The sequence below is a fragment of the Sebastes fasciatus genome, chromosome 17 (genome assembly GCF_043250625.1).
Source record: "Sebastes fasciatus isolate fSebFas1 chromosome 17, fSebFas1.pri, whole genome shotgun sequence".
In the NCBI taxonomy this organism is placed as follows: Eukaryota; Metazoa; Chordata; class Actinopteri; order Perciformes; family Sebastidae; genus Sebastes; species Sebastes fasciatus.
In genome coordinates this window covers 4,334,834-4,361,183 of record NC_133811.1, presented here as the reverse complement: position 1 = coordinate 4,361,183, position 26,350 = coordinate 4,334,834, and the positions used below count along the sequence as shown (strand labels likewise).

Below are 26,350 nucleotides of genomic sequence, written 5' to 3'. Positions count from 1 at the left end.
ACACACACACACACACACACACACACACACACACACACACACACACACACACACACACACACACACACACAGAGCTCCAATATTTGATTTTTAAAAAAAGCATCATTTTTCCATGTATGATTTTTCATAACAGTTATCCAACAGAAGTGCCAATCAAGAATACACCCGACATCTGTTAGAGCTCATCAAACGTGAAAAATAAAGTTTACATAAAGCGCTAAATGTTTACAGACTACATTTTCCATCGCAGATTTTTACTTAACTTTCGTGCCATAAACGACCAGAAAACTCTTCAGTAGGAGATATATATGACTCTTTCTTTGTGAAGGGGTCATTATATTAAAAGAGTTTACAGTTTTTTCTCATTTTGTTTACAGAAAATGTAAAAACATTACTGCCTATTTTGAAGATTTTGGCCTCGAGACTGTAAAAATTGTCAACTTGACAGACCAAAATTCAATATCTGACACCTGCTGCCATAAAACAAACCACATTATTTCTATATTTATTGAAGTTTTCATTTAAATTCAGAACTAACGCCATTTCACAGGCAGTTCGAACAGGGCCTAAAAACTCTGAAAGACCTCAATGTTTACAAAAGCTGCTTAAGGGAAGGATTTGTATACAGAGAGAAATGTTTACATGAAGCCGAGAGTGAAATGCCAAACACATTCATGATACACCGCTTGAACTAAGTGAATCTGCTGAACTCCCGAGAGGAACCCTTCGCTCCTGTGCAGCGTTCACAGAGCAAGAAGTTCATCAGACTTTTCATACTACTTTTTATAAGTCAAGAAGCCGCCATCTTGGAAGAGGACGCTGATTATTCACATTTGGAGCCGTTTCTGTGACTTTTTTTTTTTTTTTAATAACGGCTCAAGAAACTTTGTGATAAAACAATGAAACCTACAACTTCAAGAGGGATGTTTTGCTTGTCCCTCACTCTCCTGCTTTTCTCCTGCCTCGCTGTCTCCACGGTAACCGTTGCCACGGAGCGACGAGCTGTTGGCGGTGATGTCAGGACTCTGACTGGCGGCGGTAGCTCCGCTGCGGCCGGTAAAAGGAGCAACACCTTGTTCCTCCTAACCGGCTACAAGCCACGGCTGCCGCCGCTGCAAGCCGGGGCCAAAGTGGCGCCGAAAGCGGCCGAGGTGGAGGACGGAGATGATCCACCGGTCGTGGCCGAGCTCCCTCCAAAGCCCCTCCCTCAGACCATGTTGCCGAGGAACATGACGGCCGACGCCCTGAAGCCTCCGCTCGGCGCGGCCCAGGTGGCTCCGCCTCCCAGACAACTGGTGGATGTGGACGTGTGCAGGTACTTCCTGTTGTGTTGTGGTTTGTGAATCTGTGTTTATTTTAGGGATTTAAAGGCAGATGAAAATCTGATTTAATATATTCATGTCACAATCTCTTCAGAGTGACTCTAGTATTAAAGCAGCAGTAGGAGAGATTGGAGCAAATATTGTTAAAAAAAGTTATTTTTATAAAACGGTCTCCACATCCTGACAGTATGAGACAGGTAATCTGAAAAAAAAATCATGTTCCTTGGTGTCCTCCGGTGCTCCTAACGGCATCTGCTAGATTTCACAGACCGGAGGAAAACAAGCAGTCAGAGCCGAGCTGGAGCATGACGTCTATGAGAGCCAGAGCCGGCTGTCAATCACTTGCAAATTCCGATCAAACGGTCAAACTAGGCAGCGCTGATCAAACATGAATCAATATTCTGTTACTGTAATGCCTATTTCTCTACTCAAATGTTTCCAGAAACATCTTGTAGTGTACTGGTTAGCTGTAAAATTAGAAAGTTTGTGACCCGGCAGCCATGTTGAGATCAGTTGAGGAAATACCAAGCACCGCCCACCAGCTAGAGCCCAGCCAATAGGAACGCTCTCTCAATGAAATGAGCTGTGGTTGGTCAAAGTCTCCCGTCACGGGCTGGATTTTTTTAAAGCCTGAAAACAGAACCAAGAGGAAGTACAGAACACTCAGAACACTTGATTTACAATAGGCTGAAAGGTTATTATGGAATTTTTGCCCAATGATGCCAAAGAATTGTTGCCTATTGAAGCTTTAAGTTGTGTAATGAAAACTGTAGAGGATCAGTGTCCTCTCGCAGCAGAAATAGTAACAACTCCTGGTAAAAACCTCTTCAAATCACATCTGCTCCCTTAAGAAAAAGAGTTTGGTTAAAAACCAGTAATGATGAGCCTCAGGTGTGCAGTATAAAGTCAGCGAAGGCTCCCAGCAGATCTACAGCTCCTTTATAGCCTGCAAATTTATTTCCATCTGTGTAATGCGTTGATCACACTGGATGCCATAAAAAAAATTAAAAAAACGAGGCACATCATGATTCTTTTCCTCCTGCAGCAGCTCTGATCTCGATCTCACTGGAGCTTATATTTTTGCACTGAGAGGCGTCTTGCTGTTGCTACGCAACATGTAATCAGCTCTAGATCAGTTGTGTGCTGGCGAGCCACACACACACTCACACACACACACACACACACACACACACACACCACAACTATCAACAGCAGCTACGTTCAGGCAAAGCAGCACCAACAGTATTACCAGAAAATTACATAAAGCTCCTCTGTTGTGTTCGTCTAAACTTGATGTTTCTTTTTAATGTCGTCTCTGTCTGTGAGATTACATCACATCTCTGGCTGCTCAGTAACGAGAGAGCCATCAGCATTTCCTCCCTTTTATTTGGTGCTGATTGTTTGGTTGGTAAGGCCTGACCTTTCACCCCTGCACTCTTTTAATTGGAAACAGCCATGGGGATGTGAGCACCATGTAGAAGAAATCCAAATTAAAGTCACAGCTTGTTCCAAATTCGGACTGACTTCCTCTCAGCTCGTTCACTAAACAAAGCTGAGATCTCTGAAGCTGCCGGCGCTGTTGTTTACAGACACGAGACACGCACAGTTTGAACATTTGATTTGATTAAAAAAAGAAACAAGAATACATCATATATCTGTTAAATAAAGTTTACATACAGCACTAAATGTTTACAGACTGCATTTTCCATTGCAGATTTTCAACTTTCGTGCCATAAACGACCAGAAAACTTCAGTAGGAGATATATAAGACTATTTTTTTTTTTGTGGAGCGGTTTTGAAAAAATATCTAATTGCGGTTATATTTTTGACTGATAATGCAATTTTACATCATTATTCTCATTTTCATTGAAAAACATTTTAAAATGATTATAGTGTTAGTACCAAACAAAGAGTTTTTTTTTTTAATCCTATAGAATATGGTGTGTAGGCCAGGACATTTCTGCAGCACCACAATCATTTATTTAAAATCATATTTTGACACACATTTTGCCTTTTACAAATATTGTACCTCCTGCGATTTGAAAATTGCAGTAAGCCATATTGGGATACAATTTAGATTAATTATGCATCCCTAGCAGTCATTATATTAAAATAATTTTACTGTTTTTTTGTTGTTATTTTTAACTACTGCCTATTTTGAAGATTTGATGAGGTTTACCTTTTTCAACCAGAGGTACTCAGATGGCTCCTCCAACAAAACAAGACTAACTAGAGTGGATAAGCAGTGGGCAAAAAAGCTAAAATCACATTGGAATCAATTGCAAAAACGTTGGCCTTCCCTGCTACAGTCTGGTAGCATTAGCATGGATGATACTGTCATAGAAGTCATCGCCATTTAAATTGCTTTAGAGTTTTAAGGAGGCATAACTGTGCTGCTTTAAGGTCAGATAGTAATAGGCATCAGCTCACTGGAAAACTGCCACCGAAAAGGACTAATTAATAAGGCTTAAATATCATGATTGGAGGTGCCCAGTAACCCGGACCAGGTTTTTTAAAGAGCCTTCCTAAATGGAACGAGATGCGGAGACATGAAATTTCTCTGTTAAACTTCCCAACTTTGTTCCACAGAGGTTACTACGACGTGATGGGGCACTTTGACACCACGTTCAACTGCTCCAAGGGCAGCTACATCTACTGCTGCGGTACCTGCCACTACCGGTTCTGCTGCGAGCACCAGAGGAGCCGGCTGGACCAGGAGGCCTGCAACAACTACATCTCCCCCGTCTGGGCCGAACCGCTGGTCCCCGTTACCGTAAACGCCGGCAACAAGCCCGACCCGGACTTTGAGACGCTCCAGCAGCAGAACAGCAGGTCAGAGTCTGAACTTGTTTGTCAACGCCAGCAGTAATTAAGGAGAAGTACAATATTGTGTTGTTATCTTGTGAGCAGAAGCAAAGAAGTAATGTTGTGTAAACTCACTTCCTGATCTTGCTTGATCTTTTTTATTTAAAAGAAATTAAAAAAAAATGGATGTGCTTTGCTGCATTTTAGCTAACTACTTAAAATGATCATGTATTTGTATTCTTGCGATTTACAGAAGAATTTCAGGAATATACAGACCACAATGCCTCTCTTTTAATTTGGAATAAACCCAATTTTTGGATTAGCAAAAGTAGAAGTAGCACTTTAGGAGTAATACAAGTTACAATCAAACGTTGGCGTAGTATGTGCTCTTATACATTTTTAATTCCCAGCTGTACATCTGAAGTTTTTAATATGTTCTTAATAGAGTACATGGCAGGCCAAATTAGACGCCATTATTTGCCTCTTATCTGTTTTAATTCTACATTCATTTATTTTCTTTTGTGCTATACAGTATAAATACAATAGTCAAATAATTACAGTATAAAAATCCTTAAAACTGAAGAACGTCGTCATAGAGACAGATAGATGAGAAACGTTACACCTGCCGAGTAAGTCAAACATTAAACAAACAACAAGCAAAAAGGGAATATGAGAAAATATAATAATGGAATCATAAATACCTAAAACGTTGTTCTAGAAACTAAATCATGTTTTGATTTTCCTCTTCTACTGTGCTGAGTGAGCTGATGTCATGTTCTTCTGAACACAGTACGGCCTATGTGATCGGAGGTGTGATCTCCTTCACGCTGGTGGTGGCGGTGGGCGTCAGGATCGCCTTCAGCAAGGTGGCACGTCGACCCCGAAACAGGGACATCAACATGCCCAGGTGAGACCGGAGGACAGTGGTGTTTTTGGGTGTACTGGTGACTTAAACAGACTGGAGAAAAGTCAATATCGGACAGGAAGTGACATTGAGCTTGGTGGACAAGAACCAAGACAATCTGTCTTACGCTGGGTTCACGCTGGACGCGGAAGCGCTGCGATTTTCAGAGAAGCGCTGCCAGCGTCCTTTCGATAGTAGGGATGCACCGATACCACTTTTTTTCAGACCGAGTACAAGTACTTACATTTGGGTACTCGCCGATACCAAGTACCGATACGAGTACTTCTCTGTGCCAAAAGACCCTCGTTAACAGCCAGCTGGCGGGTGTGAGCGACACACAGCAGGCTGGGGAGTCCCGCATACGAGGCGGTGCGCCGCGGCCGACTGTAGGTTGGCTTCGAAAGGCTCGGAGCGAAGGTGGCTCGTGGCCGCAGCTTTAGAGCGCTTCCTGCCCGGACCTCGCCGCACCGTGGACAAAGGGCTCGCTGCGCCCTCTCTCCCCGCCGGGGAGGGACGGGGCCCCCTGCTCCCGGTGCGACTGTCGACCGGGGCGGACAGTTCTCAGTGCGCCCCAACCGCGTCGTGCCGCCAGGGGTCGGGGCCAGCTCGACCCACGTAAAAAGGCGCCAGGGTTCTGCGGCGATGTCGGCAACCCACCCGACCCGTCTTGAAACACGGACCAAGGAGTCTAACGCATGCGCGAGTCAGAGGGTGCAAGCGAAACCCCGTGGTGCAATGAAAGTGAGGGCCGGTGTGCGCCAGCTGAGGTGGGATCACAGCCCAGCGGGGTCGGGCGCACCACCGGCCCGTCTCGCCCGCACCGTCGGGGAGGTGGAGTCAAAGTAAAGTGGTATCGGTGCCGTTGTATCGGAGCCGTTTTGCGAGTACGAGTACATGAGCACAGTATCGGACCGGATACCTGATACTGGTATCGGTATCGGTGCATCCCTAGATGATATAAATGATTTGATTGTGATAAATGATAAAATATGCATCGCAATAATAATGTATACCCTGTGGTGGATATTAGCAGGCAAGAAATTTGAGATCCAAGAACGAAAACGGCTACAACTCGAAAAACAATGCAGTCTGGGTTTTCACACCTCTGCCTTTCTGTCTCTTCCTGACCTTTTGTCTTTCTCTTTTCCCTCATCTCTCCATCCGTCTCTGCTGCGTCAGATCACTGGTGGATATCTTACGTCACCAGTCGAGCCCGGTGCAACCGGGAGAGAGGAACAACACCACAGGGTTGACCACCACCTCAGACGGACGGACATCCAAAAACCTCTACACCCCCATCCTGCAGAGCAAAGACAACCGCAGTGAGTGACGCCAACTCCGTGACAAAGAAATCCTATTAATTACACACATTAAATGGTGTCATGTCCCTAGTGACGTGGACAGTAATTGCTTTTATTCAAACCTCAGTTTAGTCTCAGTAACAGACGTCACACTTCAGCTGGAATATGTTTGCTGTGACTGAGGAGTTGCTGTTCAGAGAAGTTAAAGGATAATATCAGTGGGCCTTTGTTTTAGTTCATTCATTTGCAGAAATTATGTCTTTTTAATTGCTTATAATGTGAATTCACCATTTTTATTCTGTTTCTTGAAGGGAATACCTCTAAATTGAACCACATATTTTATTTTTTGTGCCCCAAAAACCCTGTCAGTAAAGTCTTGATGAATTGGAGTAAATGGAGGCCACGTTTAATAACAGCAAAACTATATCAAAACGACCATTTACAAACTCTCACACAACTCGTGCAGTATAATCAAAGTCTCATTTATCCAGTAATTTGCTCATTACTTCCCAAACACATGCATCTTCACCAAAATCTTACAATTAGAACACTACCTCCACTACAGTCTCATGCTTGGGCATGTGCGCTGCGATTCCGGATAAGTCCAAAGTTTGTTAAATCATAAGGTTTAGCGAAGATGCTTGTGTACATGTACTTTAAACCTTAACATTGACAATTGTTGTGTTTCTTAAAGTTGTCTCTGCCAGAAAAACACAGTTTTTGGAAGTCATCTTTACATGATGTCTGACATCTTTGTCTGACGTGTGGGCTTGCTTTTAACATTTGCTATCATAGATGGATCTTTGTCACAGGATTTGATTCACATATTTTTCTAAATCAAATGATGTGTGCTTTAAAAAAGTTTTGCCACTTCTTATTGAGGTTATCATGACTTTGACAGTGGCTGCTAATCAAAGACAAATTCAACAAGTCTTTGTTTAATTGTCTCATTCTTATGCACCTCAGGGCTGCCCACTCACAACAGTCTTGTGTTGTTTCTGATGAGACAAAAATGAGTGGTGGATATCAGAGTGCTGGTGAAAGTGTTTATTTTTCTTGCATTGTAACAATTCACGCAATTACAGTCTAACACACGTGCAAAATAACACACATCTCTTCTCTTTACTGCTCTGTCTCCCTCTCTGTCGCCACTGTCTCTCACCTCTCACAGAAAAAGCTCTCTTCCTTCAGTCTTTCCAGGATTTTTGCTGATTTTATTTTGGCAGATCTTTTAGGGTTTTAACAATAAGAAATACAACTCAAGGAAAATGTGATACTTTAGCACAAATAAAGATGTCCCAGAAAGTTAGATTTTTTTTGTATATGTCTACTCTTATACCTTATCAAAGATGCTGGTTAAAACAAAACCATATTCTATTATTATATATTTTATAGATTGACTTCAACATCAGCACATTAAAACACACATGAAACCTGCCTTTTTGCACATAATGTAAAAGTTGTTTAAGATATTCTGTGTTCTTTTTTTTTTTTTTATCAAACAACAAACAGGTTGAATGAACACTGAATATTTTAAACTTCTAATGGAGAATAAAACTTTCATCTCCTCGCTCTTTGGAGTCGCTGAAGACATGAAAAGACATGCTGTGCTTTATTTGATTATATTTTTGTTTGATTGAGTTTATTGTGGAAAAGTGTGTCAGTAAAGTAAAACTATCAAAGAAAGAAAAACAGCCAATTCCTGGAGGGACTGTCTGTCTCTATCTTCCTGTCCCTCTCTCTGTCCTCTCTATCTCTCTATTGACACATATGCTTACTCGACACATGGCTCTGTGTCTCTGGAGTGGTTGTCCATCAGTTTGTCGGCTCTGTTCTCTTTGCAGCTGGGAACTTGCACCACCATTTTAACCAGCAGGGGTCTGCTTCCAGCCCCAAACACACTGCTACCATCGGTAAGCCTCGTGGTCAGCAGCACGGTCCAGCGCAGGCGGCAGCGAGCTGCCGGCCTGAACCCACGGCCTCACTGTCTACCACGCTGTCTGTCTGTCTTGTTGTCGGTATGACGACCTGTCGTCCTGCACTCTTAAACTGCTGTGCCACTGTCGACACATATTTGCTGTTTAGAACATACGGTCGTGTTGAACGTGACACATCTTTCATAAGAGTGTGAGCTAAAAGTTGTCTGGCCTGCCCTCTGCTTAATGCAAGCCTGTCTCTCCCAACCACCACCACCACCACCCACGTACTGTACCACCACAAGCCTGCTTCCAAATGTGCTTCTTCTTCTTTCTGTGCAGCAGTGATGTGCAACTGTGCTTACAGCTGACACTACATATTACCAGAGGTCTGAGCTTAAGCGCGGTCACTTTACCTGATTCTGTTTTCCCAGGCTTTTGCACCAAGAAAACAAGAAAGCAATGCCAGCACGAGTGATCTTTGTTGCAAATAAAAACAGCTCTCATTGTAAAATAATGTTTGTGAAGGCTAATGTGCTGCACCTAACATGGCTGCCACAGAGTACTAGATCAAGTTGTGTGGAAATATCACAAGGATGAAAGGAAGCATGATTTTCACTCAACGTTTTAAGTCGTTTCAGTGCCAATTATTCCAAACCATTACACCTACATGCGTCCCTCAGGGGGATGGATTACACAAGAAGGCAACGGAAAAGAATAAAACCAAGTTAGAGTACAGATTAGGGGATGCACCGAGTTTTAAGTACTTACATTTTGGGTAGTTGCCGACACCGTGTATAATTAATTAATGTAACAAATTAAATACACAACATAATGCTGTTGCTGACGTTGTAACATTCGACTTTGTTTTTCCCCGATGCAGACGGAGCATAGTTTTGCACTCTCCTCTACTTTTGTCATCATCCTAAAATATCTTGCCAAACTGCAGACATTGCTCCTCCTCCGCCTGCCGGCTCAACTGACGAGAGGTTAACGCCACGTTGCTGTAAAGTAGTATCGCGTGTGGTTTTATCGGAGTGGTTTTACGAGTACGAGTACAAGAGCACGGTATCGGTATCGGTATCGGTGCATCCCTTGTACAGATTAAACTAAAGGTTCAGTTTACGTTGTGCTACTTATGTGCTGGCAGCAAAGATTGACAATTCTTCAGTTGCTAATGTTACCCAGTAAGTAAAATCCTGCATATTTAATAACTTATATCACATATAGACAAACAAATAATTAAAGCTGAAGTAGGCGAGATTGTAGCAAATATGATTAAAAAAAGTTATTTTTATAAAACGGACGCTATATCGTGACAGTAGTACATGAAACAGGTAACCTGAAAAAAATCATGTGCCTCTGTGTCCTCTGGTGCTTCGCACGGCATCTGCAAGATTTCACAGACCGGATGAAAACAAGCAGTAAGAGCTGATCTGAGGTCTTCTGTCCAGCTGCTGTCTATGAGAGCCGGCTGTCAATCACTCACGAACTTCGACCAAACGGTCAAACTAGGCAACGCTGATTAAATATGAATCAATATTATGTTACATTATTTCTCTCCTCAGATGTTCTCAGAATCATCTCGTAGTGCACGGTTTAACTGTAAAATTAGAAAGTTTGTGACGCCGCCGCCATTGTGAAATCTGGTGAAGGAACACCAAGTTTTGGTCACATGACTGGAGCACAGCCAATAGGAAAGCTCTCTCTCTGAAATGACCTGTGATTGGTCAAAGTCTCCCGTCACGGGCTAGATTGTTTAAAGTCTGAAAACAGAAACATGAGGAGGTGCAGAAGTCTAGTTTTCTCTCAGAACACTTGAATTACAATATGCTGAAAGGCTATTATGGAATTTTTGCCCAATGATGCCAAAAATATACTGCCTACTGAAGCTTTAAGTATTTGCTACATTCATTATTGCTGGAAATTAGATATGTATCTTGTTTTAGAGGCACCACTTTTCTTCTTCACTGTTTAGTAAAAATGCAAAATAAAGTACTTATTTTGTAGTGCTGTTCAAAGGCCTTTACAGACGGGGGGTGGGGAGGAACGAATAAACGACACAAAAAATGCAAAATACTAGTAATATTCGAGTTCTGTGTGAAAGTACTCGTGACAAAAACAACAGTTTGAAAAAATATATATTGATGTGCAAATTAATTGCATGAAAAAAAAACGCAGCCGATGGCCTTTACAGTAAAGGGTTTTTTAACTTTTAATATGAAATTAAATGGCAAAGAGGTTGGTTAAAATGTCTTATCTTTAAGTTTTCTAAAAAAAAAACTTGTCATACTTCAATGATGCATAATCAGTGCCATGAACCTTTACAACTCACAGTTCACTCATTCATTCGCCAATTCATTCTTGAAAGTTTTAGTTCTAAAGGTGAGATCTGACAACTCGTCCTTGGTTTTCTTTAGTGTGTGTCCTCGCTCTTCCTGTGTTAGATAATAGGTAGGTAAACGGCCTCCTTTGGAGGACACAAGAGCAGAACACTTCAACTCTCTGAGTCAGATACTGTTCAACACACTGAACCAAAATTCACTTTTCCACGACACCATTATCAAACCTCTCTGTCAGCCATCGTAGGTGTTCCAAATAAAAATCAATTACCGTGCATTCTTGGAAGTGACCGGGCTAATTCTGTATCATAACAGCACATTTAGCTCAGTATTTGATGCATTTATTATTTACAGCCTTCCTCGTGCTTTATAAACCATATGATCTCACAGCTGGCATTGCTTTTTTTTACCCCCTCCACCGTGTGTGTGTGTGTGTGTGTGTGTGTGTGTGTGTGTGTGTGTGTGTGTGTAACATGCACAGTACAGAAGTCGATGTGGTGTGTGTTCCCTGGGTGACGCTTAACAGAGACATTATTGCCCATTACTGTCAATGGCCAATGACCAGTATATGTCCAGCAGTAATCTTAACAAGATCGCAGCTCATAACCGTTACCACTCCACATCGATTGTGTCTCAAAGACAGGAAACAACATGCAAAATGGCCAATTTTCCAGCTACGTAATCTTTTTATCGCTGCTTTATATTCTCACATTTTGAACCTTTTATTTTTTTTAAATATCTGCTGCTGTCACCCAGTAGTTAATAAAGCTCCTCCTGTTCTCTTTGTGTAAATCTCCTCAGTGGTTGAACTAATGGGCAGCATGTGTTTGTCGATCTCAGATGTACCTTTTAGCTCACTGTCCCCGTTTAAATGTACAGAACCTACACATGTTAGGTCACCGCTGAGTGCACCTACATGTTGGGTTATTCAAAGTGCCGTGTAAATATGAATGTACTCGTATACTGTATGATGTAACTGATATACATGTTGCAAAAACAGACAGCCCTGCCCTCCCTTCCCCAGTACTGCTAATATTACATAAGACAAATCATTTTTATGTGTATCGATCGATGTGCTGCTTTTGCACTTTGCATAAATGTGAATGTGTATGTAGGTCTCCCCCCACCCCCCCCACCCCCCTCTTCCCCCGATGCTATCAGTGTATTTCTATGTATTTACATGTGGCTGATATGTTTGTGTTGGAGCCTCAGATGAACAGTACAGAGTTGTATTTATAGATGGTCGCCATGGAGCTCGGAGACACTTCCTGTGTTTACTGATCATTAACCAGCTTGTATCTTCTTCTCTTGTTCTGTCGTCCCCTACGCTTTCTTCTTCACCTCCCTTTACTTCCTTTTTGTCCATTTTCTACTCCTATCTTTTTATTTGTTTCCCCTCTTTTTCTCTGTATTTTCTCCCTTTCTTTCCTTTTTCCCTCTCTCATCTTCATCTCTTCTGTTCCCCTCTCCCTCTCCCTTTTTCATGCTCCATCTCTCTTTTTCTTTCCTATCTCTTTTTCATCTCCTCTTCTTGTGTTCCTGTTTGTTTTTTCTCCTCCTTCCTCTTCCTCACTTGCTTATCCTCTCCTCCATCACCCCTTCTCCTCATTCTCCACTCCCCTCCGTCCAGAGCGTGGCGCCCGTATGAACAACACCTCCCAGCTCTCCTCTGGACCCACTCTGCTTTCAGGTAGCGGTAAAGGACCCAGTGGCGGCGGCGGCGGCATCATCATCGGAGGGGGCATGAGACACAACAGCAGCCACCCCAACTTCTCCCACTCCTTCCACAACCTCGCCCAGCTGCCGCCGTCCTACGAGTCGGCCATGAAACCTGAGATCAACCGCTACAGCTCCCTGAAGAGGCTGGGTGAGTCAGGGGGAGATTAAGGGATGTGGGAGGGAGAGGGTGAAGGGGAAACTTGAGAGAGAGATGGAGGATGGGAGAGCAAGTGGGACTGATTGATTATTCGGGGACCACTGAAGGATTTCAGGTGATGCAACACACCAGCTAGCACCCATATTGGAAGTGTTCTCGTGGCTAAACACAGTCACTGATTACATTTATAAAGTTGAGTGTTTCAACAGGTATGAATTATATACATACATAGTTCATTTGGCCAAATATGCTGCTTTATGCAAATGTAATGTATGTATATACAGTATGCATTATTGGAAATTAAATAACAACACAAAACAATGACAGATATTTTCAATAGACCCTCACAGGTACTGCATTTAGCATAAAACATATGCTCAAATCATAGCATGGCAAATTCAAGCCCAACAGGCAACAGCAGCTGTCAGTGTGTCAGTGTGCTGACTTGACTATGACTTGCCCCAAACTGCATGTGATTATCATAAAGTGGGCATGTCTGTAAAGGGGAGACTTGTGGGTACCCATAGAACCCATTTACATTCACATATCTGGAGGTCAGAGGTCACGGGACACCTTTGAAAAAGGCCATGATAGTTTTTCCTTGCCAAAATTTAGAGCAAATTTGGAGCGTTATTTATTTAACCTCCTTCGTGACAAGCTATCCAAGTACGGTTGGTATCAATGGATTCTTTAGGATTTCATATGATACAGTATCTTCACTCTTGCTTTAAAACTGAGCTACAACCTAAAAATCGCAAGTTGCGTTAAAGGAATTAGTGGCGTTGAAACAAATTTGCGTTCATTATATAAACTTTGACAGCCCTGGTATTTACTTATGTTGGAAAAACTCTGAGGGGCTAATTCACGAAAGGATTGAACGTATTTAAATGAGGTAATATGCAAACATTTGGGGCAAAATTGGCCCCTTTCTATGCAAATGCGCCTCATTGCAAAAACAGTCCAGATCACAAAGATCGGCACTAATAGCCGCACACAGTAACAATGAAACTTTCAGCGTCTTCAGAGAGTTAGTGGTAACTGAAGCGCATTAATGCTGACAGACTGGGATGTTAAATCCCAAATACGGTTTCTCTCCGTCACGTTTAAATTCCTTACCTGAAGTTTTGAGGAACCCCTCTGCACCTCGTCGGTCAGGACCTGTAGCTTGCGGTCTGATAATATAATTTAGCTTTTTCTCTCTGCCGTTGTTCTGTCTACTGTGTTCTCGACGCAAAGGCAACATTTATACTTCCAATCAGATGCAAATCGTTATCGCCGTGTTTGCGGTGTAATGCGGCGATATCTTTTGTGAATCGGACCTTGAGACGGGGCAGAGAGCGGTTGCAAGTGATGCGCAATTCATCGTGGTATTCGCCCGTCGGTGTTTGAAACATATCATTCAATGGCAGAAAAATGTATTATACTCATCAGATCCTCAGTTGGAATCCATTGTAATTGTGTGAGTATTTGATCATTTAAAGATAGATGTTTTGTGGAATGTTCCTTTAAAGGTGTACGAGATATCCTGATATTTAATCCCTAGTATGGATGTCACAATACACAAAACACTTAGAGCTAGTGTTAGGAAGTTAAACATGTCATAATTCCCTCTCTATTATCTATTTTATATTATTGTGAAAACATCTCCTTCAAACAACTGGATTTATTCAAGTTTCTCTCCAAAAAACTACATTTTACAAGATTACATTTGATCACATCATGATAACGTTAAAATGTACCTTCACCCAACACTAACTTTTACTGAACAGAGCCTGAACACATAATGAAACTCGATGCAACCTCCGTTAACGTTTGCTGTTAGCTCTGTGCAGGACTATGCTGCCCACCGGCTGCTAACAGCTAACGTTAACTAGCTCTCGTCCTGCCGATTTCAACACGGTTTTGTTGTTCACAATGTAGCGTTATCAGGGGAAACCGTGACGGTACCTGCAGTACTGTGGGAAAACGAGTACCATCACATTTTTTAGAGTTTTGCATCAACTTGGTACGGAAGTATCGATTCTCGTGACATCCCTAAATCCCTAGTGTGGGTCAAGCTCCGAAAGCACTGGATCCTACACTTCCCATAATGCAACTTGATAGCTTTTTTCTTTATGCACCACCTGCCTGGTTTGCCAACTAACCTATGAGCAGGTTATTGTCTATAAGCCCACTCCCACTCCATGACTTTCTTTCCGGGTATTTCTCTTTTTGTGTCCGGTTAGTTTGAATTCCACGCAGCTGATTCTCAAACCTCCAGTACGGCAGCAGGCAGGCAGGCATGGCCGCCAGTAGATGTGATGACTCAGCTGCAAAAACAGAAAATAATCATATCAGTGTTTTCTGAATGTGTAAACTGTTTCTGCTAAACAGCCATAACAGGAAACTAAACACACTGAAACAGGAAAAGGGGAATTAATGGAGGGATGGGAGCAGACGGAGAGAATTAAGAGAGTGATGGGAGAGTGGGAATGGTTGCGAATGAAGGAAATGGAGACCAGGAGGGACAGAAAGATGGAATTAGAGAGGAAGAAAGGAGGGGCACAGAGAAAAGGGGGATTGGGGGGAAATTGAAAGAGAGGAAAGAAACGTGGGAGAGTATAAATGTGGAGAGAGAGGTTGGTTGACCAGAAGAAAAGGATCAGGGAGGAAGTGAAAGAGCTGATTGGCCAAATAAGGATACAGCAGGAAGAGAAAAAAAAGAGAGAGATCCGTGAAGATAGAGATGCAGAAGGAGGAGAATGAAGGGAGAGGCAGAGGAAGAAAGGATTGGAGGGAGATGTGGAGATAGGGGGAGGGGCGTTGGCTGCTGGTCTGCAGGGGCCTGGCTGCCTTCGACGGGGAGGAAAAGACGTTTTAGAGGCAGCGGCTGGCAACCTCTCTCTCTCTCTCTCTCTGTCTTTACCTCTCTCGCCCTGATATTGCTGAAGACTGCAGGGGGAGGGGAGTCGCCTCTGCAGGCTGAGTGATGGATGGTTACTACACGGGGGATTGTATGTGTGTGTGTGTGTGTGTGTGTGTGTGTGTGTGTGTGCACACGCCGTGGCTATACATTGAAGCAGAAGCAATAATGAGGTGAAAGTCCAGATGAGTCTCTTTTATTGTTTCCATTCAGTCAAAAGGAAAAAACACTCAAACAGACGGCGCTCTCCGTGCAGCGATAGGAAAAAGGCTTCTACTCATTACACATCAGACCTTCAGAGGTCATCCAACTTCCTGTCATCGTCTCATTTATGAAACCGCCACTCCGTCGCATTAATCACAGCGGGCCTGCAGCTTTTTATGGTTCAGATCATCAGAGCTGACGACGTCATGGTTTACGTTTTTGTTTTGCAGATGATGGAAACAGTTCTACTTCCCTACATTCACCTCCTTTGTTTTTGAAATGACTTTGTTTATTTTCTGCCATCTCTCCTTCACATAATTGCACTACCTCAACACAAACAAACAAATCAATTTATAGACAGCCTTAGTCCCGCCCCTTCTGGTGGACCTCATGGGACCTTATTCTAATTAACTATTTTCACAGTCTGATACTTCAACAGTTTCACAACAAACTGTGACTTTCCTGACATCATATGTGTGATCCATGGCGTAATTTAAACAGGATAAAAAAAGGATTTGTCTCTCACCGTTGACTACCGTTCATATATTTTTTTTACGAAATAATGTCCCGTGGTGGTCCACCGGATTGGGCGAGACTCAGCCTCTCTATTGTCAGCTATGTTTCTGCACGTCTATTAGACAAATAACCAGATTTTAGAAATGATTTTTTATAGTTACAACGTAGATATGCTTTTTTTTTTTTTTAAAAAAAGCATGATTGCACACAGCCTTTTACCTTGATAATCACAAATCAGTTCTAATATATTCAAGATTTTGTTGAGAGGGAGGAACGCAGTACATCCAAAGGATCTTATTAATTGTCATAAAGTGTTTTAGCTCTGCACTTCCCCGAGGTAGTCTGAGATTCAAAGATTGTTGACTGGACTGTAACGCAGGGGTGAAAGTAGATTGAAGTTCTGGCTGGTAGGCTACTACTACCCCAACCTTCATTGCTTCATATTGTTCTCCTCCCACCTCCCACCCCCCTGCTTCATGCATCCCTGAACACACACATTACATTTTTTAGCACCTGCAATGTAAGAAATTAGATGACATCAAGTATAGCAAATTATATACTTAACAGTGTTAGTGCCACAGAATAATTTGTCATATGATCATAACAGTTTTTGTTTTGAATTAGAAGAAAATTACAACTAAGGTCATCCACAACAGTTGGAACAGTTTACAAGCACTGTTTAGTAAAGATGTGGACGCATAGCGCTATGCCAGCAGATTCACAGTAGTTGCAGCTTGTTTGACCTGCTGTCCGTGTTGTTGGAGTAAAACTGAACATCAGGAAACATCAAGACTTATTTTGTCATTTTACTCGGGAGATGTTTGCAAGAAACAACCCATAGCAACCTAGAAACCCCACAGTAGGTTATTTGATATCAGACACTCAGCTGCAGCGAAAGTTTACTTTTTCCAATAGTAGGCTAACTAAACCGTTTTGGAAAGGCAACATGCACGGATTAAACACTCACAGCTTCTTTGCTGGACACAAACACACTGACACTGGAACCATTTCAAAGCAATTTATAAGAAAAATAGAAGAGCGCAAACAACGGTGCTTTCATGTGCGACTTGGATGCTCCTTTTTCCCAAGTTGGGAAGTCGTTCTTCCGACTCCGGTGTGTTCATGAGCTTTAAAGTGACTGTTTGTAACTTCTTATACGTATAAATCATTGCGTGTCGGTGTCCCATGCGCGCTCGCGTGTGGCTACGCTGTTCAGACAAGACTCCAACACAAAATACACGGAAGCACCAAAACCACAAAGTTCTATGTGGTGAAGCCCGTCTGTTAAACAGTGTTGGCCGCGGTCGGAGGACGCGGGGGAGACCGTAGCTTTCCTTGACTTAACGGCCACAGGTGTCGCTGTTAACAAGCAATTTCTGATTCTTAAAAACAGTCCTTTTATTGAAATTGAAACCTGATGCGTGAACAAACAAAGAGACAAACCAAAAATATAACCTCCTTAGTGGAGGCAACTATCTGTATGTTGACCTGACGTTAGCAGGTGTGTTTTCTCGTTGAAATGCGATCGTGACATGTTGTATGTGGTTTTGGCCGGCAGCTGCTGTCCCTTCTTCCCAGTACTGCGTACCGGCGCTGAATCTTTTAGTGGTACAGAGTACCAGACCGTACCGGGCTACTTTCACCCCCTGGAATGATGTATTTTTTGTTTGAGAGTTTCTGCAAGTGGCAAACAAACAAGTCCACAAGGAGCCTCGGGTGCTCTCTGACTTTCTGTGGATATCCGGAGAGTCTGCGTGGGGTGCAAACTGCATACTTCACCAGACCAGGTCGAAAGATTACATCATATCCTTAAGGCGAGACACTAAAGGCAAAAACATTGATTTTTCATGCACTACTTAGGTGTTTTGTTTTTACTACTTTGTCTATTTGCGTGTGTAGATTTCTCCTAAATTCACCCAAAGTTAGCATTATATAATTCCTCATTTGCATGTTTAAGCATAACATTTTCAGAAAACTTGTAAAACAAAAAAAAGTATTGTCTTAAAGGTCCCATATTGTAAAAAGTGAGATTTTCATGTCTTTTATATCATAAAGCAGGTTTAAGTGTTACATAAATACTGTGAAATGATCAAAACGCTGAATCCACAGAGAAATACACACAGTCTGTAATCAGAAATTGTGCGTTTGAAACAAACCGTCAGGATTTCTGTACAATTGTGATGTCACAAATCTACAATATCTAGACAATTTCACAGTTTTAAACATAAACATTCTAAATGTGTCCCAGTTTATTTCCTGTTGCAGTGTATGTGAATGACATCAGCTGACAGGGAGTACACATGGACCCAAACTGTTGCCTAGCAACGCAGAGCATGAATACAGGTATATTCAGACAGACAGTATGAGGAAAATAATGTGTTGTTTGAACATTAAAGCATGTAAACATGTTCTAGTAGAAACACAAAATACAAGCATGAATCTGAAAATTAGCATGATATGTCCCCTATAATGTAATTAATCAACTGGGGAAGTTTCATGTTGATATGTATAAGTTAAAATGTTTACCCTATTCACCTGTAGTGTCTCCTAGTAGTAGTAGTGTGTAGTGTAGTAGTAGTAGTAGTAGTACTAGTAGTAGTAATGATAAAGGGAAACTTAACCCACTCCTTTACTTTTCCAAACCTGACACTAGGTATATAAATTCAATTCAATTTATTTTTATATAGCGTCAAATCATAACAGAAGTTATCTCGAGACGCTTTGAATAGATGCTGTATATAGCACAAAAATGATCTATATTGTCTTGGGCTGTCAAAGTTAACGTGATAATAACGTGTTAATGCAAATTCATTTTAACGCCACTAATTTCTTTAACCCATCAATGCAACTTGCAAATTTTTAGGTTGTACCTGGCTTAGTTTTAAAGCTAGAGTGAAGATACTGGCATCATATAGAACTAGAAAACCTAATGAATCCATTGGCACCAACCACATCATACTAGCATTATGGCTAAATGACCTCCAGATATGTGAATTGGGAAATGGATTCTATGGGTACCCACGAGTCTCCCCTTTACAGACATGCCCACTTTATGATAATCACATGCAGTTTGGGGCAAGTCATAGTCAAGTCAGCACACTGACACACTGACAGCTGTTGTTGTCTGTTGGGCTGCAGTTTGCCATGTTATGATTTGAGCATATTGTTTTATGCTAAATGCAGTACCTGTGAGGGTTTCTGGACAATATCTGTCATTGTTTTGTGTTCGTAATTGATTTCCAATAATAAATATACACATACGTTTGCATAAAGCAGCATATTTGTCCACTCCCATGTTAATAAGAGTAATAAATACTTGACAAATCTCCCTAGAGGTAGATTTTGAACAGATAAAATGTGTCAATAATTTGCGAGTAACAATCATGTGTTTAATCGCGATTAAATATTTGAATCGACTGACGACCCTAATATATAATGTTAATGTGTATTATTGTAGCGAGGCTCATATTGCACTCATTGCCAATATAAATAATGGCAGTGACTGAGGTCTTAAGTCCCCTTGCATAGCACATTTGTATCTCTAACACCACTGCAGACTTGACCTCAGGACACGTAAGTATGTAGTACGTGTGATGGAAGTTCGGAGGGGGGAAATTTGGATTCAACCCTACATATTTACCCAGTTCTTCCTTTTTCTGTTTGTTCCAAAGCAACCAAAAACATCACTTCCTTTGAGAGTAGAGCTGACAGGCGCTGATCGCTTCAACAGAAAACTTTAAAACCCGATCCAGCCTGACTCACTGTTGCACTGAATCAACCAGTGACACTAAAAGCAAAGCAGTATTTGATTATTTAATGTGTGCTTTTTCATCGTGAATGTCAGTTTTGGCGGAACACCTCTTCAAAAGGGAAACTAAAACGTCGTCATTGTGACACAGAAGAGCCCCCGCAGCCTCTCGCCAGCCGTTGTATGAAACCTGGTCCTTTTGATGAAGTTCCCCATACGGAGCTGCAGAAAGGACACTGATAAAGGCGGCTTTGTCTTCGCTCGGCAGCCGGGGGAGAAACCTCCAGATAATTTGGCCTTACTGGAGGGGAGTAAACACAGAGAGGGAGAGAGAGGACATGAGACAAACAGCGAGAGAAGATAAAAAAAAGAGAGAGAGGGAGGGAAAGAGAAAGAGAGGAAACCAAAAGAGTGGAAGAGACAAAGGAGGAAACAGAAGGAGAGGAGAAAGGAGGGGGGAAAAGACAAGGCGAGAGGGGAGGACGAGGCAGAGAGGTGGCTGGTTAAAGGTCAGGTTTAAATTGGCTCTTGGGGAGCTGCTTCCATGGAAATGCTTTGAAGATTAAAGTGGTCTCAGGCTATAGAGCAGAAACACTGTATTTCACTATTAATGAACCTCACTAACTGTTCCATCCACGTCTCTTTCTTCTCTCTTCACTCTGTCTCTATTTCTTTATTTTCATGTCACTTAAAGGGACTGTTTGTAAGAATCAGAAATGCTTGTTAACAGCGACACCTGTGGCCGTTAAGTCGACGAAAGTCAGCGTCGGGCTTGCGCTTGTGCTCGCTCTACATAGACATGAACGAGCATCGGTCAAAACAGTGAGGCAACACACGTCAGCTAAAACCACAATATCACTCTATATTTCAGCTGTTGTTAGCTGTGTAATGTTAGCTGACCAGACGAAGGTCTCTCCATGAACCAATGCTGATCCTAGTGTTGGCTTTTCCTGCCTCAGCCTCCCGACCGCGGCTGGAGGGGGACACCAGCACCCGGTCGGAGACGGTAACGTTTCTCTCTGCGGAGTTTCTGTCACTTCACAAGACACGGGAAACCTCTGTTGGTCTGGAGGAGCTGCAGCAGTTATTTCTGCACAAACATCCACTGTACATTCACTAGATATTCTCAGAGCTACTAACTCCCCTGCAGTGTGTAGTGTGCGCACATGCACGTGAGGTGGAGCGAGCTGAGTGAAGGCAGGCAGCGGAGCAGACTACAGCAGAGACTCCGGTCCTGGAGACCAAAGCTACGGTCTCCCCCGCGTCCTCCAACCATGGCCAACACTGTTTAACAGACGGGCTTCACTAGATATTTGGTTTTGGTACTTCCGTGTAGTTTGTGTTGGAGTCTGAGTCTGAACAGTGTAGCCACACGCGAGCGCGCATGTTACGTGGGACACCGACCCGGGTGATTTATACGTGTAAGAAGTTACACACAGTCCCTTTAAAGCGACCCATCTCATTCTTCTCACATCAAACTTTCTTACCTCTTTGCTTTTGGGCTTCTCTTTTACCTTTTATTCGTTAGGAGCACCGGAGGACACAGAGGCACATGATTTTTTTCAGATTACTTGTTTCATGCTGTCAGGATATAGTGACCTTTTTATAAAAATAACTTTTTTGAATCATATTTGCTCCATTTCTACCCAGTGTTAACAATCTTTAGTTGCAGCCCTATTTACACATTACACATTTCTTTCTCTCTTTTGCCGAACCAGAGAAAGAACTCGACGAGTACTCCAGCTACTACAACTCCAAGCGTCGCTCCACCAACGCTCCGCCCTCCTTCTATTCGTCGCAGCACTACCTGCCGTGGGCAGGCGAGTACACGCTGGGATCCCGGGGCACGCTGCCCCTCAACGGCTCCCGGCCCCGTCTCCACATCCCCTCCACCCCCAACCCGTACCCGCTGCCCGCCCAGACGCCGTCGTACACCAGCTCCCCCTTCGACAGGCCGCCGCGCCGCGTCCGCTCCCAAGACCAGCTGCTCGGGGAGGGCAACACGCTGTCCCGCCTGTCCAAGAACCAGCAACACCAGTACTACAAAGCCATGATGAGCACCAGCAGGGGCTCCAACTCGCAGACGCTCCGCAGGTAAGATACGAGATGGCAGCACAGATGAAACACTAAAGATGAAAGATGAGAGGAGATAATGAGAGTGAAGAGAGTTCAATGTTTAATAAATGTCAAGAGCGGAATAGTTTCATTAAGATTTTATGTCCGACAGGGTGAAGGTACAATTTGAAAACCTTTTATCTCATATTACTTTATTTTACGAGTCTAATAAGTTCGACATTGAGCTCTTCAGTGCATTCTTGACCTTGGAAACAGCATTTGACAAAACAATCTCAACTCAAGGTCCACTTTACTTACTTGTTCTGGAGCTTTCAACCACATCGGTGCCATATGACTAGTCACTGATAAACAGGTTTTGCAGACAGGGTTTCATGAGGCTGTGATTATCCTAGAGGTCACCACAGGTCGTTTTATACAGTGAAGTTACATTTTTTAAAAATGGTCTCATTATAATGAAATGTCTCCTATGGGGACTAACATCATCACACATGAATACAGTTGGACTCATTGGATCCACAAGAGTCTCAGTTTTACAGTGATACACAATTTATGTAATTCAAGACTGTTTAGGGACCAAAGTATGCAGAAATATTCAAATACACCATTTTAGAATAGGAGACAATAACACAATATACTGCATTCACAAAACTGCATGTGATTATCATAAAGTGGGCATGTCTGTAAAGGGGAGACTCGTGGGTACCCATAGAACCCATTTTCATTCACATATCTTGAGGTCAGAGGTCAAATGGACCCCTTTGAAAATGGCCATGACAGTTTTTCCTCGACAAAATTTAGCCCAACTTTGGAACGTTATTTCGCAACAAGCTAGCATGGTTGGTACACAAGTTGATTCCTTATGTTTTCTAGTTTCATATGATATCTGTACCTTTACTCTGGCTCTAAAACTGAACCTGCTACCGCCTCTGAAAGACACAGACATCAAAAGATACGACAGAAAGTTACTGATACGCATCAGATCATCACATACGTAGATACACAGAGAACTCTCATTTGTAAAGATAACTTGCTGCAAAAGAAGGAATCGTGACTTTAATTAAAGTGTTAATAGTGTGCTGTATTATAAACAGTGACCGTTAAAAACAATATCATGAGTTTAATAAGAATATTGACATATATCGTCAAAACAATATGAAAACGTCAATCGTATATATTTTTCTCTATCGTGATATAAGCTACAATAGGCCCATTTTTTCCCTATAATTTCCTTTAAAACTGTTATGTTCATTTTGCACTCAAGTTCTTAAAATGAGAAAATACTTTTCATTTGTCAAGTATTGAATTGACACAGGAGTATACAAAAATAGGATTTACCATGTGGTTGTTTCATATGGACTATGAATTGATTGAATTACCAGAAAACATGCAATATCATGATATAAAGCGTTGATCTATATCCGGATAGAAGATTTTGGCCATATCACCCAGCCCTAATTGATATATATATATTTATATATATCACAATATGAAAACTACATTACATCACATAGAAGTCTTTTAAGTTGCAAAACAAAAAACTTTAACTACAAAGTACAATTTGTTTGAGATTATTCATTTAGTTATTAAGCCATTTAGTTATTTCATTAATTTGTTAATATAATAATTATAATAAATGATAATACTGAATTATCATCCAGCCTTGAGGCCAAATATGAATCTGTTATTCAGGGAGTTTTATGAGCCTTATTTAATAACAGAGAGGATAAACAAGTCTGTGGTTTCCAGGTCCCATGAGAGGCTTCTGGTCTCACCCGACCGTCTGGAGGACCGGCTGATGATGGGTCTGATCGTCAGCGGAGGCGGCGACAGAGGGGGAGGCGGCGGGATGGTGCCCGCCATGGGCCGACTCAGCCACCACCAGAAGGCCCAGTCGCAGCAGAACATCTGCGTCACGCCGTCCATGGAGCGCCACCACATGATCAAGATGAACTCCCACCCGACGCCGGGCCACGACCACGATCGTGATCGTGATCGTGATCGTGACCGTGACCGCGACCGTGATCGCGACCGCGACCGTGACCGCGACCGCAGCTCCGCCGGGATGGGCATGCACGGCGGCTGGGACCCCCACGGGGGCCACGGCGGAGGCGGAGGCGGAGGCGGGGTAGGCCACCCCAACGCCCGACGGATGGCTTTCGCCAGCAAGAGGCAGAACACCATCGAACAACTGCACTTCATCCCCGGAGGCGGAGGAGTGCAGGGACTGCGGACTGGGAGTAAGAACGAGGTGACAGTGTGAGAGGACGAGGGAGGTGAAGAGAGAGGAAGATGAAGATGAAGAGAGTAGAGAGCTGAAGGCTGGAGCTGTAAAGAAGCTGAAGAGGCATTTAGCAGGAAGAAGAGCAGGAAACGGAGGTTTGATCTCAGCTGGCTGCCTCACAGGGCTGCACAAACAGCTCCCCCCCCCCTCCCCTTCATAAAACAAAAAGTGGTGGATGACATTAATCTCACAGTGAGTTTAGCCAATCGGTTTTCTCCGTTCGTCACTTTCTGTGTTGAAAAAGAGAATATTCAGCCATTCTTTGAAAAGGGAAGACAGAAATGTCCAGTTAAAAAGAGCAAAAAATATCATCCGAGTGCAGTTTAAAGGCTGCTGGGTATTCGCTGTGACTTTTATTGAAGGATACCCGCTGAGTCAAATTTGTTGAATTGTCCTTGAGTTTTTATTGCACTGTCCTCTGAGTCCTCGAAGAGCTCTGGCAGAGATTCATCTGTCGTTGAATCCACTGTGGATGACGGAGAACGCCGAGGTAGAGACAGACGGGTTTGCTTGTCTTTGTATTTATGAAAAAAAGTATTTAAAAAACCAAACTTGCTTTTGTATGAAATTAACCTGATAATAATAATAATAGTATTAACATTACTGAGCCCTGTTGTGTATACTTGGTTTAAAAACATATTTAATCCTTTAGCCAGCCAGTTTGTAACTTTAAAGGCTGGAAATGTGACCTTTCTCTAGTTGTGATTGGACTATCATGAAAATAAAACATTCTCTGCAAAAAAATAATCTAACCAAGTACAGTTAGCTGTCACTTGATTGCCTTTATGGCTCAATTTACTACTAGATAGAAATTAAATATAAACCATTTTGAGATTTAAAAAAAACAAGACCGACATCGACACAAGCTGCTGTCATAAAGGCCCAGTCACACCAGCATTTAAACGGCAACATTTACATGAAATTGCTGCAATGAATTGATTGAATTGTTTGAACCCGTTTGACAGAAAATTGAAAGAGCTATTGTGGCCGACTAGCGCTAGCATGTTCCCTGTTTGCTAGTGTGTTAGCGGTTAGCTCGTTAGCTACAGTAGTCCACCAACTAGCCCTGCCGGTACTCACTATATCTGACGTGCAGATTAATTTCGTCGTGCCACTTTCTGGAGTGACCGGGCCTTAACAGTAAACTCCACTCTGCAGTATGATTTTAGCTTAACTTTGTACAGTGGGTGTATATCATCTATGAAACATTGTGCTGTGACCCTTTTTGCGTAATAATGAGTAAAAAAAAAAAGGTTTTGGAATTGGACCGCTTCATGTAGAAGAACTAACCTCATGCAGACTGACCAAACATCCCTGAAACACTGTTTGAAACTGTTCATTGTGAGTTTGTAGAGAGTTTGAGGGTTCTCAAACGAACCTTCCCGTGCTTCTACCGATTTCCACACGTTACCTGCAAGTTGAGCTGCTCACCTCGTATGAAGGGAAGGGGGGGCAGATGGGTTGCGAGGCGCGGTGGTTGGGTGGGGGTGGTGGGTGGGTTGGGGGGGACAATGGACACTTCACACCAAGGGCTATACCGAATTATCTTTGTGTGTCTGTGCTCTGTACAGTGTCTGCTTCTCATTTCCATTTCCTCTGCGTGTCCGTGTCGGGAGGCATGCTCGTGCATATATTTTCTTTTTGTGTAGAGAGAAAATATATAAACATGCAAGGAACATCTGCAACGCAAAGGAACTTTTGTGCAACGTGTAAAAACACACCATTGCTTTTTTGTTGCGGGAGAAAAGGTTGGTCATATTTTGTACATTTGTTTTTAGTTTTTCTGGCTGTGAGATGGACCTTCTAGCCTTTCAGGCTGGATCTCCCCTTTATGGGGTTTAAGGGACTCGTGAGGCCTCGACTGAGGTTCTCAGCTTCCCCTCGATACAGACAGACATGATTGATTACTGAGTGAAGCTTCCTGCCAGCCCTTTTCCTACGACACATGCGCTCATTTTAATGTTAATGGCTTATGATCACACGTGTAAAGATTCCCCCTTGATCAGACGCTGAACGCTCTTATCATGATTTTTTTTTTTTTTTTCTTTTACTTAAACATGTATTTATTTTTTTAATCTCTGTGAATTTTAATGTATAATCCTGGATTTTCAATATTCAAACTTTCTAGTGGAATTAAAAAAAACAACAAAAAAAAAA

General features: G+C 42.5%; 1 protein-coding gene across 2 annotated transcripts; it reads left to right on the top strand.

Moving 5' to 3' along the window:
- The first annotated feature begins 68 nt into the window (after positions 1 to 68).
- shisa7b (shisa family member 7) lies at positions 69 to 26,350 on the top strand. 2 transcript variants are annotated; one of them, XM_074614403.1, is made up of 8 exons: positions 69 to 1,315; positions 3,912 to 4,154; positions 4,918 to 5,034; positions 6,211 to 6,353; positions 8,177 to 8,245; positions 12,221 to 12,457; positions 21,555 to 21,930; positions 23,659 to 26,350. In XM_074614403.1, the coding sequence occupies exons 1-8, from the start codon at positions 900 to 902 to the stop codon at positions 24,170 to 24,172; spliced, it is 2,115 nt and encodes a 704-aa protein (XP_074470504.1). In that variant the 5' UTR covers positions 69 to 899; the 3' UTR covers positions 24,173 to 26,350. The 2 variants fall into 2 exon arrangements, with proteins under 2 accessions (XP_074470504.1, XP_074470505.1); XM_074614404.1 differs by lacking the exon at positions 8,177 to 8,245.

Excerpts from the sequence above, each read along its gene's own strand:
- shisa7b (XM_074614403.1), top strand. The coding sequence starts at position 900 with ATGAAACCTACAACTTCAAGAGGGATGTTTTGCTTGTCCCTCACTCTC. Across the intron at positions 1,316-3,911 it reads GTGGATGTGGACGTGTGCAG|AGGTTACTACGACGTGATGG; the intron begins GTACTTCCTGTT and ends TTTGTTCCACAG. Across the intron at positions 12,458-21,554 it reads CAGCTCCCTGAAGAGGCTGG|AGAAAGAACTCGACGAGTAC; the intron begins GTGAGTCAGGGG and ends TTGCCGAACCAG.